This window comes from Mus musculus, chromosome 4, assembly GCF_000001635.26.
Source record: "Mus musculus strain C57BL/6J chromosome 4, GRCm38.p6 C57BL/6J".
In the NCBI taxonomy this organism is placed as follows: domain Eukaryota; kingdom Metazoa; phylum Chordata; class Mammalia; order Rodentia; family Muridae; genus Mus; species Mus musculus.
The window spans coordinates 123,312,305-123,327,006 of record NC_000070.6 but is presented as its reverse complement, the minus strand read 5'-3'; the positions used below and the strand labels follow the sequence as shown (position 1 = coordinate 123,327,006).

At 53.8% G+C, this 14,702-nt stretch overlaps 2 protein-coding genes across 3 annotated transcripts in view; both read left to right on the top strand.

Moving 5' to 3' along the window:
• Bmp8a (bone morphogenetic protein 8a) overlaps nt 1–14,362 on the top strand; it is a 30,608-nt gene extending 16,246 nt beyond the window's left edge. The window contains exons 2-7 of one of the 2 annotated variants that reach the window (NM_007558.3): nt 1,719–1,908; nt 2,298–2,446; nt 9,951–10,145; nt 10,575–10,654; nt 11,053–11,163; nt 13,591–14,362. In NM_007558.3, coding sequence (NP_031584.1) covers nt 1,719–1,908; nt 2,298–2,446; nt 9,951–10,145; nt 10,575–10,654; nt 11,053–11,163; nt 13,591–13,740 — 875 coding nt within the window. In that variant the 3' untranslated portion in view covers nt 13,741–14,362. Of the gene's footprint in view, nt 1–1,718; nt 1,909–2,297; nt 2,447–9,950; nt 10,146–10,574; nt 10,655–11,052; nt 11,203–13,590 lie in introns of both variants that reach the window. The other variant, NM_001256019.1, reaches the window with a different exon arrangement.
• Oxct2a (3-oxoacid CoA transferase 2A) lies at nt 3,328–5,132 on the top strand. Its single transcript, NM_022033.4, has one exon. It carries the CDS (start codon nt 3,421–3,423, stop codon nt 4,981–4,983), a length of 1,563 nt encoding a protein of 520 aa, NP_071316.1. The 5' UTR covers nt 3,328–3,420; the 3' UTR covers nt 4,984–5,132.
• Nucleotides 14,363–14,702: the final 340 nt, after the last annotated feature.

Here is a 14,702-nt window from a genome sequence, read left to right as displayed (position 1 = left end):
AGAACACATGAGGGTAGATATGCACGGCAGGAAAAAAACACTAAATCAAGGTTCAGAGCCCAGCTACTCCCAATGCTGTCATCCTACAAGGGAGGGACAAAACACCTGCCAAGAGTTACAGCTCTTGACTTTCACGTGGGCTTGTGCTCTGTGTCCGGCATCTTCTGCTGCTGGTGTGGACACACTGTGCACTCCTTCCCCTCTTTCCACCTGCTTCTGCCCAGATGTGGCTGCCCCTTAGCTCTGCCCAGCACATCTGTATTCCATCCATCACTGGGACAGAACTCTAGGGAGAGGACAGGAAATGCTCCTGACATCTGCTTAGCCTGGTGCTTTTTAAAACCTGGCTTGTTGTCATTGAGCCCATAACCACAGAGAGGGTTTTTTTTTTTTTTAAGACTAAAATATATAATTAAAATCTCTGTTGGTTTTGGGGGAAGGTGCTAGGCGGCTCCCCACCCCTTCTTTCCGGAAACACAGATTTTTGGCATTTGAAAGTGACAAGAGGCTGAATTGAGGCGACCCTAAATATACCGGACCCTGGCACATCCGTGCAGCTGGGCACAGGTTTTATTCTAAAACCTTGGGCTTGGCTGTAGAGGGGTAAAGTCAGCTTCCAGCCCAAACTTCTCATCAGCTATCACCCTAGACTGCCCTAGACTGCCCCTATCCTTATCTCGAGCAGGTTCTGAAGGGAGTCCCTTAGAATACATGGCTCCCACTGGCACAGCCTTGCTTCCAGCCTTGGATCCCAGCCAAAGCCACTGCTACACCCCACAGTCTGGGTCTACAGACAACTCCCCTGTGCCTAGAGTATGCCTGGCCACTGCCAAGACACCTTTTTTTTTTAAATGTATGTGAGTACACTGTAGCTGTACAGATGGTTGTGAGCCTTCATGTGGTTGTTGGGAATTGAATTTCGGACCTCTGCTCACTCCAGTCAACCCTGCTCGCTCAGGTCCAAAGATTTATTTATTATTATAGATAAGTGCACTGTTGCACTTATTATAGATAAGTGTGTGTTCAGACACAGCAGAAGAGGGCATCAGATCTCGTTACAGATGGTTGTGAGCCACCATGTGGTTGCTGGGATTTGAACTCAGGACCTTCAGAAGAGCAGTCGGTGCTCTTACCTGCTGAGCCATCTCTCCAGCCTCATGCCAAGACATTTTCTTTCCCATCAGTTAAGATGTCACCTTTTCCTCTTGCTTTCCACCTCCCTCCTTCACCTTGTCCTCTGGTTGCTGGCACTGAGGCCCTTCTGCTGCTGACCTTGTGATGTGGCCTGCAGTCTGCACAGCCTTACCCAGAACACTGAAGGAAACTGAAGCACAGCCCTATCAGCCAGGCTCAGCTGTCAGACAAAGGCAGGCTCTGGGAGTCCTCTATCCCACTGAAACTCAGCCAATTACATCCCTGTCCACACAGGGCTTCTCCCTGGAATGGAGCTGTTTCTCTACCTTGGACCAATGTCCATCTTGCCGCCAGCCTGGGGGCTATGAGAGGCAGCACTGTGACTGTCTGTGCGTCCAGGGGCCTGCTGAGCACATCCTCAGCTTCCCACAGCCCCAAGTCCTGAAACCTGGTGAGCACCCAGGGCAGACCACAAGCCTGTGTGTAGAGAAAGCATGGGCCCCACCCAGGCTGCCTGGGGTCCTACTCTGAGCACAAGCCATCCAGGCTCCTGGTGATGACCCCACTCCCACTTTGTCTTCCAGTGGAACGCGACCGTACCCTGGGCTACCAGGAGCCACACTGGAAGGAATTCCACTTTGACCTAACCCAGATCCCTGCTGGGGAGGCTGTCACAGCTGCTGAGTTCCGGATCTACAAAGAACCCAGCACCCACCCGCTCAACACAACCCTCCACATCAGCATGTTCGAAGTGGTCCAAGAGCACTCCAACAGGTACCGTCCCTCTGCCCAGTGCCCACCCCACCTCATAGCCTTATGGTCTCTGGCAGGGGTCCTGTCCAGGGGGTGCATTTCCAAGAAAGGAAAGGGAAGTCTCCTGGGAGAGGGGCCTCAGACATGAGAAAGGGGTTTGGCCTGGAACTCCTGCCCTGTCACTCTGGCTGTGGGGCCCTCACTAGGTCACAGCACTGAGCCAGTGTCCCCATCAGCACATGGACTCTAAAATGTCAAGGGTTGATTATCAGGGAAATGTGGAACCAAAGACACCAGCCCAGAGTCAAGCAGGGAAGAGACTCTGAGAGTGGTCCCCAGGCAGGCACAAGATACAAGCAGCTGTGCCAACCTCCCTTGGCCCTTGGTTAATTGTCCTTTCATGTCCACAGGGAGTCTGACTTGTTCTTTTTGGATCTTCAGACGCTCCGATCTGGGGACGAGGGCTGGCTGGTGCTGGACATCACAGCAGCCAGTGACCGATGGCTGCTGAACCATCACAAGGACCTGGGACTCCGCCTCTATGTGGAAACCGCGGATGGTGAGGCTCCAGGACTTAGCAGGGAGCTGCCCTGGGGTCTTGGGAGGTGGTTCCAGCAGAGGCCACCGGGCTAGTACACAGAGACCTCTCACTGTGTGGGTGTTGGGAGGGAGATGTTTAGCCTTTATTGAGGACTTGGGCAGAATGGTCAGGTCCTGGACATGGGAAGGCCCCAGCCAGGAATGCCTTCTGGTCCACCTCATACATAGCAACTGACCTCCTGAGAGCCAGGATCCCCTCCAGGAAAGGGGTCCTTCTCTCTGGGCAGCAAGCCTCCACTCTGACAGGTTCTGTACTAGGAAGGAGGGGTGGGGGGATCTGCACCCTAGGTTTCCTGAGCTCAGAGCTATCACAGCTCTGCAGAGTTGTAACTCAGCAGGGAAGCCTGTTTCCTTGGGTACAGATGTTTCTACTTCACTCACAGGGGTTTCCTGGGACATTTCCTTATGTTGGGCAGGGAGGACAGAAAGGACAACAGGGCAGGAACAGTCTCTCTGGAGTCCAGCAAAAGGCTGGAAGATAGGTTGGAAAGGGAGGACAGGGAGGTGGCGGGCAGGGGTCACTCTAAGTTAGGGAAACGTGGCACAGCGCTAGGAGAGTTTAGAGTTTAACAGGAGGGAGTGACAGATGGGACTGTGGCTTTAAAAGACCGGCTAACTTCAGCCCTCCCTCCAGGAGTGGGGGATCCTAACCTGGAACTGCCCCATCCCCACCTCTGCCCTGGGGCGAGCTCTCTTAGGTACAATGGAGTCCCAAACAGGGGTTTCCAGTGTCTGTCCCAGGCTCTTGAGAGACAGGCTGGGCAGCAGGGATGGCCAAGGGTGTCCTCAGCTGAGTGAGACCCACGGCCATCCCTGGCAGTATCCTCCTCCCTGCTCTGTGACGCAGCGCAGAGGTAATGTGCACTGCTCTGCAAAGGTGAACCTGGCCTTTCTCTCTCTGTCCCGGAGCTGGGAGCCCCGTGGCCGTGGACGATGGCGGCGCTGAGGCTTCTGGCCTGGGCGCTCCCACGTGGGGTATCTGCTCTCCGCCCACCACCCGCGCTGCCCCACCGCCTTATCCGCCGCTATGTTTCGGACCGCAGCGGGAGTGTCCATTTCTACACGGACCCGGTGAAGGCGGTGGAGGGCGTCAAGGACGGGTCTACCGTCATGCTCGGGGGCTTCGGGCTCTGCGGCATCCCCGAGAACCTGATCGGTGCGCTGAAGACCAAGGGCGTGAAGGACCTGAAGATCGTCAGCAGCAACGTGGGCGTGGACGACTTCGGCCTGGGCATCTTGCTGGCCTCCAAGCAGGTCAGGCGCGTGGTGTGCTCCTACCTGGGGGAGAACGCGCTCTGCGAGAAGCTCTACCTGGCGGGCGAGCTGGAACTGGAGATGACGCCGCAGGGAACTTTGGCCGAGCGCATCCGCGCGGGTGGCACTGGCGTGCCCGCCTTCTACACGCCCACAGGCTATGGAACGCTGGTGCAGGAAGGGGGCTCTCCAATCCGGTACGCGCCCGATGGCCACCTGATTACTCTAAGTGAGCCGCGAGAAGTACGCGAGTTCCAGGGCCGCTTCTACCTGCTAGAGCACGCTATCCGCGCTGACTTCGCACTGATCAAGGGCTGGAAGGCCGACCGCTCCGGCAACGTGATCTTCAGGGGCAGCGCGCGCAACTTCAATGTGCCCATGTGCAAGGCCGCGGACATCTCGGTGGTGGAAGTGGAGGAGATCGTGGACGTGGGTACTTTCGCCCCGGAAGACATCCACGTCCCCAACATCTATGTGGACCGCGTGATCAAGGGGCCGAAGTTCGAGAAGCGCATCGAGCGCCTAACCACACGTGACAGCAAGCCCGCGCCCGGGAGCAAAGACAATGACCCTTCCAGGACGCGCATCATCAAGCGCGCGGCTCTGGAGTTCCAGGACGGCATGTATGCCAATCTGGGCATCGGGATCCCTGTCTTGGCGAGCAACTACATCAGCCCCAAGATGACCGTCTACCTGCACAGTGAAAACGGAATCCTGGGCTTGGGCCCGTTCCCTTTGAAAAATGAGGTAGATGCCGACGTCATCAACGCAGGCAAGCAGACAGTGACGGTGGTTCCCGGGGGCTGTTTCTTCGCCAGCGATGACTCTTTTGCCATGATCCGTGGCGGACACCTCCAACTGACCATGCTTGGGGCCATGCAGGTTTCTCAATACGGCGACCTGGCCAACTGGATGGTGCCAGGCAAGAAGGTGAAGGGCATGGGCGGGGCCATGGACTTGGTGTCTAGTAAAAAGACCAGAGTTGTAGTCACCATGGAACACTGCACCAAGACAAAGCAGCCCAAAATCTTGAAGAAATGCACCATGCCATTGACCGGCAAGCGCTGCGTGGACCTCATCATCACTGAGAAGGCAGTGTTTGAAGTGAACCACTCAAAGGGGCTGACACTGGTGGAGCTGTGGGAGGGCTCGTCGGTAGATGACATCAAGGCCACCACAGCCTGTTCATTTGCCGTGTCCCCCAACCTCAAGCCCATGCAGCAGATTAAACTTGATGCTTGAGGAGCCCTCCAGGGCTAATTTGCCAGTTAGTGACAACTGGACATCCTTAGCAGCACCTGACCACTGTGCCACACTGGCTCCTCCAGCTTCCTTCTGCTAGATGGTGTCTATCGAGAGCCATGTGACCTTAATTAAAAACCCTAACTTGAGCCAGTATGTCCTGTCCCTAACCATTGAGAACTCTGGTCCCCCTCTCCCACTTTCTGTGACATTCACATACCAGGCTGCAGAGGGTTCCCTGGGAGGTCTCAACACCAGTGCTGCCCTCATAACTGAGTCAGGAAACATGGAGGAAAACATGGGACAGGAAGGCATCCTACCCAGAGTGCAGCTGGTGCTACTTCACTGCAGCCAAGAAACACAGAACTGTGGATCCCGGATCGGGAGGAGGAGCCCTCCATCTTGTCCCTCTGCATTGTCTTCTTGGGTCCTCGTTTCTGTTCTTAATTTTGTTTCCCTGAAATCTGCCTGCACCCAACTTCCTCCTGGGAGCTCGCGTGTGTCCCTGTGTTTCCTGTGGGAATCTGACTTCAGGAAGATGCTTGGTGCTGGCACTCCACCTGGAAGACCCACTGTGCACTAACAGTCCCAGTGTGTGTAAAGGAAGAAGCTGGGCTCAGCACAGGTGGAGTGGAATCTAACCAATGGCATGGATAGATTCTTCCCTGGTGAAGTGCAGTGTCACTGTTGCTGCACCTCAGTGACACTGTCCTGGAAGTCCCGTTGGCCTGACTGCCTGACCCCAGTGTGGCAGTTCTGCGATCTGTCATTCTGAATCTGTGAGCTCGAAACTAAAGTGAAGAGTGTGTGTGTGTGTGTGTGTGTGTGTGTGTGTGTGTGTGTGTGCGTGTGTGTGTGCGTGTGTGTGTGCGTGTGTGTGCGTGTGTGCGTGTGTGTGCGTGTGTGTGTGCGTGTGTGTGTGTGTGCGTGTGTGTGTGTGTGCTTGTGTGTGTGTGTGTGTGCATGTGGGGTGTATGTGGGTGTACGAGCGTGTGTGCGGGTGTGTGTGTGTGTGTGCGTGTGTGCGTGTGCGTGTGTGTGTGTGTGCGCGCGTGGGTGCGTGGGTGTGTGTGTGTGTGTGTGCGCGTGCGTGTGTGTGTGCTCGCGTGTGCATGTGTGTGCGTGTGTGTGTGCGCGCGCGTGTGTGTATGTGTGTATGTGTGTGTGTATGTGTGTGTGTGTGTGTGTGTGTGTGTGCGTGTGTGTGTGTGTGTACACGTGCTCTTGCCCTGACAAAGCATTCACCACCCCCTCATGTGTTTCTATCCAGAGCTGGGCAGACTGGTGCCCACTAGGTTAGGGTCCAATCTAATGATGGGGGACAAGGAGCAGAGCTGCTAGGGCCGGTGCACTCCTGCCTGGCCAAGGAGCAGCTTCTCCAGGACTCTCAGAAACAGAACATTGAAAGGAGCAGCCCCAGTCCCTCCCAGCTTCTGTCCCAGCCTCCAATGGGTCTTTGCCTTGTGCTGGGCAGGGTAGGAGTCGCTGTCTGCAGCTGCTTGCTTTAGGCACTGAGGAGTGGATATTTAGTGAGTCTTAATCTATGAACCTGTAAACTGGGAATCTTGGTTTAGCTGCACCCATGGGTGCAGCCCATGTCCAGCCCACCTTACTTTGAGAGCCTCCAAATGTCCCCAGCCCTCCACCCCCTACCCCTACCCCAACCCCATCCCCCGCAAAGCAGCTCCCCACTCTGGCTTTGAGGAGTTCAGCCCAGGGCTGCTCTGAAGCTGCTCAGTGTGTGCCCAGAAGAGCTTGGGAGACCAATTACACAAAAGAAAAACAAATACGACTGAGTCTGGAGCACTGATGGCTTCTGTGTCCCCCAGCAGCCAGGGCTCTAGGACTTCTCAGTAAGTAACTAGGACACAAGGTCTGCCCTGGGTCCAAGGCTGCCCCTTGGGTCATTTGTAGGGTCTGATACTGTGGCTTTCAAGGCCCTTCCTGCTCACAGCTGCTCTGTCCTCCCAGTGTGTAGCCCTGTGACCTTCCCAGCGCTCCCTCTGTGCCTGAGACTCTGGCTCCTCAAATCCCCTGCTCCCCACCATCCTCACTCTGCACCCCATCCTTCCTGTGCAGCTCCCCAACCCCTGCCCCACAGCCTTCGGCCACATTCCTGGGATCGAGTCTCACAGCTGCCACATTTGTTGGTGGCAGGTGATGTCATAGGTCAAAGGTTGAATTGATGAGTTTTTCCTTCAAGTGGCTGGTGAGAATCTGGTATGGAGCCCAGCTTGGTGAAGCGTGGACTGTCCGCAGCAGGCAGACAGTGGCCTTGACGTGTAAGGAAGAGCCTGGTAGAGCACACTTCATGTAAACAGACAAGTGTGCATACACGTACGAGTGTGTTTTTGTTTCACTGTGGGTTTTTTTAAATTTTAATTTATTTATTTTATGTATATGAGTACACTGTAGCTATACTGATGGTTGTGAGCCATCATATGGTTGGTGGGAATTTGAATGCAGGAACTCTGCTCGCTCACATAGGCCCTGCTCGCTCTGGCCTAAAGATTTATTTATTATTATATCTAAGTACACTGTCGCTGTCTTCAAACACACCAGAAGAGGGCGTCATATCTCTCACTACGGATGGTTGTGAGCCACCATGTGGTTGCTGGGAATTGAACTCAGGACCTTCGGAAGAGCAGTCAGTGCTCTTAACCGCTGAGCCATCTCTCCAGCCCTTACTGTGGTTTTGTGTTGGGGATTGTATCCAATGCTTCGTACTCACTAGGCAGGCGCTCTACCACTGAGCTGTGGCCTCAGCCCTTTGGGTTCTCATACACTTCATTCAGTACTGGCGGTGGGGTCCAGATACGTGTGTATCTGTGCACATACATGCATGTGTGTGTGCATTGGTGCTTGTGACAATCAGCTGAACAACGGTGCTGTGTTAGTGATATATAACGTGAGCATAGGCAGGCTTTGGTGTGAGGAATCTCACACGGGCAGAAGGGCAATGGTTCTGAGTCCTATGGTGACACCAGAAGGGAACTTGACTGCAGATGGGAGGTGAACATCGACGTGAGCTGCTGCGTGCTGTGGGTATTCTGGAGACCGATTCTAACGATGGAAAAGGTTTGCGCTGCTAAGGACTTTTGGAACTTAAAGCAACAGGACAGAAGTAGTCCAGGGTGGAAGATGAGAGTTCTGGAGGTTGGAAGGACATTTATGGCTAATCTTCCTTCTTGCATGGAAGGTTTTTTTGTTTGTTTGATCCTTCTGTTGTTGTTACACTGCTTGCCTGGTTTTGTTTTGGCTGATTTGGGTTGTATTTTTAAGTTTTAATTGTTTGTTAGGTTGATTTTTTTTTTTCTTGGAGACAGCCATGGCTGGTCTGGGAGCCAAGGCATGTTTAACCGTGCCACACTCTTTTTTTTTTTTTTTTTTTTTTTGAAACAGGCTTTTATATAGACCAGGCTGACCTCAAATTCAGTATGCAGAGTAGAATGACCTTGTATTTCCCCTGCTTCCTCTGCAGATTTCTGAGTTTGCTGGAATGGGCCACCATGCCAGTGTAATAGAGTGCTTCTGCATTTAGAAAGAACAGGGTAGGCTGGAGAGATGGCTCAGCGGGTAAGAGCACTGACCGCTCTTCCCAAGGTCCTGAGTTCAAATCCCAGCAGCCACATGGTGGCTCACAACCACCCGTAATGAGATCTGACGCCCTCTTCTGATGCATCTGAAGACAGCTACAGTGTGCATATTTATAATAATAAATCTTTGGGCCAGAGCCAATAGGAACTGAGCAAGCGGGGTTGACCAGAGCGAGCACAGGTCCTAAATGCAATTTCCAACAACCAGATGAAGGCTCACAATCATCTGTACAGCTACAGTGTGTACTCATATAAATGAATAAATAAATCTAAAGAAAGGAAAGGAAAGGAAAGGAAAGGAAAGGAAAGGAAAGGAAAGGAAAGGAAAGGAAAGGAAAGGAAAGGAAAGGAAAGGAAAGGAAAGGAAAGGGGGACACTGGCAGGGCCTACCACCAAAGCCAGAGCTGGTGATGGAGGCTGCTCGCCTGGGCTTACTGTGCTGTGGAGGCATCTACTGTCCTTAGTGGATCTGGGGTGAAATCCCCCTGTATACATTGCATATTCTTCCTGTGGACAGGACTCTGGTCTGTCTCCCTGAAGCCCCCTCCTTTCTTTGAAGCCCTTGGCTGGCCTAGCGAGCAAACAGTTGGCACTGGAATGAGCAGGATGTGAACTGAACCCTCGACTTTGTGACTGCTCTGACTTCTGTCCCGGTTCTGCCTGGGGCCTTGGTTGTAGGAATCTGAGACGCAGTGAATGCCCTACCCTTGGATGAGCAAGCTTGCCATGCTGGGAGAATAAGCCCAAGGATTGTCCTTGTAGAAGCTGCCATGTCCTGGTGTGTCATGAACCACACCTAATCCCTAGAAAGTACAGACTGATAGGACCCGGGTGTGTGTTAGATCCCTGGACGGAGGGAGCCCCAGTCCTGAGCATCATACCAGTAGTGAACTCTGGTCATCTCTGAGTGACTGTGACCTGTGTTCCATAAAGAATAAAATATGGACTGGACGGTGGTGAACACCTTTAATCCCAGCACTCAGGAGCCAGAGTCAGGTTGATCTCTGTGAATTCAAGGCCAGCCTGGTCTATGAAGTGTGTTCCAGGACAGCCAGGGCTACACAGAGAAACCCTGTCTTGAAACTGCCCCTCACCTCCTATCCCCCAAAAGATATGTGGGGTTATAGTGAGACTGATTGAGGAAGTTACTGTTTGCAATCCTGACTCCTGTGAAATGTTTCTCAAGTCTTTCAGGTTATCACTAGCAGGGATGCCTGTGGCTACGGCGGTCCCTGGCCCCGACACATCAGACCTGGCCAGAGTACTTAGATTGGTCTCCGGACAAGGAAACAGGTTCATAGGTGCCATGCTACCATCCACAAGTCAAGTCCCCGAACTTCCCTTTCCGTTGTCTCTGTCTCTATCTCCCAGGGCACAGCATGGATCCTGGCCTGGCTGGTCTGCTTGGACGACAAGCACCACGCTCCAGACAGCCTTTCATGGTAACCTTCTTCAGGGCCAGCCAGAGTCCTGTGCGGGCCCCTCGGGCAGCGAGACCACTGAAGAGGAGGCAGCCAAAGAAAACGAACGAGCTTCCGCACCCCAACAAACTCCCAGGGATCTTTGGTGAGGGTGGGGTTGAGCCTCCTGGGAGGCCTCTTTACAGAGTGGTAGCCTTCAAGTAGGTCTGATTGGAGACCCTTGACCTTTGGGGTGTGCCTGGCTAGGGGAGAGGGCTGCAGAGGAAAGCAGAAGCTGTGTGTGCCCTGGGGTCCTGTTGGGGTGTTCTCTGGAGCGTCTGGAGGCCCCCCAGGCAGCAAGGTGAGAGATCTTGCTGAACACAGCCATAGCCTGTGGTGATGGAGCCACAGAAGGACTGTTGGGCTGGGTCACGGCACGAGCAGGGATCCAGAAATGGGACCTGGGATTCCAGGCCTTTAGTTTCCTCTTGTCCTTCATTGTAAATGTGCCTCCTGTCACATCACCACTGGGAGTACCCATGGCAACTCTGTAGGGCAGGACCCCTGAATAGACTGTGCCTTCTCGTCCCTGCAGATGATGGCCACGGTTCCCGCGGCAGAGAGGTTTGCCGCAGGCATGAGCTCTACGTCAGCTTCCGTGACCTTGGCTGGCTGGTAATTTCTGCCTTTCCTCTGCCTGCTACCTGCAGACCTTGGTGCCTCCAGGGGGGGGGGGGGTGTGGAGCTACTGTGCCTTTAATGTGCATCAAAGTTATGAAAATGGAGGCGGTCAGTGGGCTCTGCCCAGTAAGCCGTCAGCACTCCAACAAGGAAACTGAGGCTGGGTGGGCAGGGCCTCTGGGCTCTTCCTGCTACAGCTGCTGCAGGAGGCATAGGGGCAGCTGTGGAGGAAGCAGGAGAGGAGGGTGTAAAGAGAGCTGGGGTCCAGCTTTGCCTTCTGAGGAGAGGGTCACTGAGGGATGAGGGTACACAGCCTCAGGTCGCCCTGTGACAGGAGCCATGACAATGGTCTTGGAAGGACGTTGATGTGACTCCTCTCTCGCTTCCCCCAGGACTGGGTCATCGCCCCCCAGGGCTACTCTGCCTATTACTGTGAGGGGGAGTGTGCTTTCCCACTGGACTCCTGTATGAACGCCACCAACCATGCCATCTTGCAGTCTCTGGTCAGTACCACAGTAGCCTGCTGCGACAGGTGGAGCGGGGTAAGGAGGGGTAAGAACAGCAGGAGGAGGGGCTTTCTAGGCAGGCGCAGCTAGAGTTTGATTCCGGAACCTCAGTGAGAGTTGTTGCTACGTGGGCATCTATGTGCAGACAGCAGAGCACACATGCACTGCGCATGCACAACAGGGGGCCTGGGGTCCGGGATAGGACCCAGATTGACACGCCACAGCCCCTGTGATCACAATGAGGCACACATACAACACACGGGCATCCCACAGGGGCCTGTGTGACCTCGGTGCACAAGTGAAAAATGAACACAGTGGATCCGACCTCCCTGGTGTGCACGTATGCTCGTCCGTCCTGCCTGGCAGGGTGGCCTCCCTGGGCTCTGTTCTGGGCCTTGGGTCATTCCTAATGCCTTTCCCCTTACACCCCAGGCTGGATTAAGGCTCAGTATGTAACTAAGGATGACTTTGAACTTCTGCTCCCTCCCCCCCCACCCCCCCCCCTCAACTACCCACCCACCCCCACCCCCACCCCCCCCCCACCCCCGGTCCAGAGTGCTGGGATTATTTCCACCCTTGCAGCTGTTTTTGACCCCACCTCTTTCCTGACTGTTCTCTTGGGGTAGCACTGGTAAGCTTTAGAATCTAGGCCATTTTCAGTTTAGGAAGCAGGTTCTAGCAGAAGTCACACTGCAGCCTGTATTGTGCTTGCTGAGTCTGGTATTGGAACCTTCTAGAATTTTTTTTCCCCTGATGTCCTGGGGTCCCACAGCTTTGTGTTTATCTAGCAAAAGGCTGTGCCAAGTGATGTCCCAGAGTGAACACCGTGAATTCAAAGAGCTGCTCTGAGATGGTGCTAAGGAATCCTTTCACTGCGGCCATTGGCATTTGCTGGACACCTGGGAGGAGCAGCCCAGGGTGACAGTGAGATATGTAGTCATTAGTCCCCAAATAAGGGAGACCCCTGGTATTGATGGTGTACCTGAGTCTCTGGGCCTTGTCCCCTCCCCACTTTGCTCTGTGCTCTGTTGCCCTAATGGCAGTGGCTTGGCTAAAGTGAGAGCTCATGACTTGTCCCAGCAGCAGACAGGACAACCTCTGTCCCCTGGGGAGGCTGTGTTAAGCACATAAGCAAAGCAGCAGTGAGCAAGAGGAGGACCATGAGGTCTAGGGTTAAGTTGTTCGTTGGTGATGGAGAGAACCTGGTTTGCACTTCTGCATCAGGAGCATCCGGGACAGCAATAGAAAGAAGAAAATCAGCCAGCGCAGTGGTAGCACATGCCTTTAATCTTTGCACTCAGGAGGTAGAGGCAGGGTTTACAGAGTGAGTTCCAGGACAGCCAGGGCTACACAGAGAAACCTGCCTTGAAAACCACCCCTGCCCCCAGTCTGGTCTAAATAGCAAGTTCCTGGCTACAGACTGAGACCCTGTCTCAAACCAAACCAAACCAAACCAACACAACACAACACAACACAACACAACACAACACAACAATAACAAGAACACACAGATGGCCCCATGCAAACTATGAGTTAGTTTTGTGGCTGCTGAGTGAATGAAAGACTGTTATCCACACTGTCATCTGACAAAGCCTAGGGTTGTAACAAGAAGGAGGTGTCCTATGGTATCAACACCCCTCTCTCCAATGTCCCACCGCAGAAATGGCTCCTTCTAGATTCCAGCCATTTCAGCCACGCTTCCTCCTCTGACACAGGCACACTTAACATCTCCTAGTTATGTCACGTGAGGTTGTACATGGAGAGGTGAGGAACAGCTGTCCCCCAGTCCCAGTCTGTCTATATGTTGCCCCTGAGGGCTCTCCTCCCTCCATGGCCTCTGTGAAGCTGCTGCCTCGTACTTGTCCAGTCATAGCTGAACTGCTGGGCTGTGAAAGCCTGTGGGGAGGGGGTGCCCATAAGACTGCTTCCTGTAGACCCCACTCCTGGGACTTGGGAAGCCAAGAGGAGGCTCTACACAGCTACACACACACACACACACACACACACACACACACACACACACACACACACACACTGCTCTATACCTGTTAGGAATGTAGTCGAGCACAGGGCAGTGTAGGGTAGTGAGGGCCCAGAAGAGGCACTCGTGGGCACCCAGACCTGGACAGTAGCGGGATTGCCTGTGTCTGGGCAGACTTGGCTATGACAGTGGACCAGGAGCTGAGAATGCCCATAGCCTTTTGGGTTAGTGTGCCTGGCCTGTGCTCTGAGGCCTCCGGGCAGGACAAATTATAGAGGGACCTACTCTAGCCCAAGGTGGAGAATGACGTTGGGCTAGTGAGGGGCTTAGTCCTTCTGGAAAGGAACAAGCGAGAGGGTACCCTGAGGCTTTGCTGGGTAGTTCTTTGAGGAGGATACCAGGTTCACACCCTTGCCTGTGTCCCCTCCCTCCCTCCCTGCCAGGTGCACCTGATGAAGCCAGATGTTGTCCCCAAGGCATGCTGTGCACCCACCAAACTGAGTGCCACCTCTGTGCTGTACTATGACAGCAGCAACAATGTCATCCTGCGTAAACACCGTAACATGGTGGTCAAGGCCTGTGGCTGCCACTGAGGCCCCGCCCAGCATCCTGCTTCTACTACCTTACCATCTGGCCGGGCCCCTCTCCAGAGGCAGGAAACCCTTCTATGTTATCATAGCACAGACAGGGGCAATGGGAGGCCCTTCACTTCCCCTGGCCACTTCCTGCTAAAATTCTGGTCCTTTCCCAGTTCCTCTGTCCTTCATGGGGTTTGCGGGCTATCACCCCGCCCTCTCCATCCTCCTACCCCAAGCATAGACTGAATGCACACAGCATCCCAGAGCTATGCTAACTGAGAGGTCTGGGGTCAGCACTGAAGGCCCACATGAGGAAGACTGATCCTTGGCCATCCTCAGCCCACAATGGCAAATTCTGGATGGTCTAAGAAGGCCCTGGAATTCTAAACTAGATGATCTGGGCTCTCTGCACCATTCATTGTGGCAGTTGGGACATTTTTAGGTATAACAGACACATACACTTAGATCAATGCATCGCTGTACTCCTTGAAATCAGAGCTAGCTTGTTAGAAAAAGAATCAGAGCCAGGTATAGCGGTGCATGTCATTAATCCCAGCGCTAAAGAGACAGAGACAGGAGAATCTCTGTGAGTTCAAGGCCACATAGAAAGAGCCTGTCTCGGGAGCAGGAAAAAAAAGAAAAGAAAAAAAGAACCATCTGGCTAGTTTACAGTAAAGGTGAGAGAGACATTTCACAACATGTGTCCTGGGCCTGACCTTTCTGCCTGTGAGCAAAGGACCCTGGGAGCTTCCAGTTCCCTCTACCACTGCCGCCATGCTGACCAGTTTGGGGCTGGGCATCGAGACAAAATGAACCCTTAGCAGAAGCAAAAACACAACTGAAGAGGCTGGTTCAGGCTGGCACATGGTAGGTGTCACCTCTCCTACTAGCTGATGGCCTGCACCAGAGATCTTCCTCCAAATGTCCCACGATGCACCTGGACAGGATCCCCACATACATCCTCAGCACAGACCTGC

Excerpts from the sequence above, each read along its gene's own strand:
- Oxct2a (NM_022033.4), top strand. The coding sequence starts at position 3,421 with ATGGCGGCGCTGAGGCTTCTGGCCTGGGCGCTCCCACGTGGGGTATCT.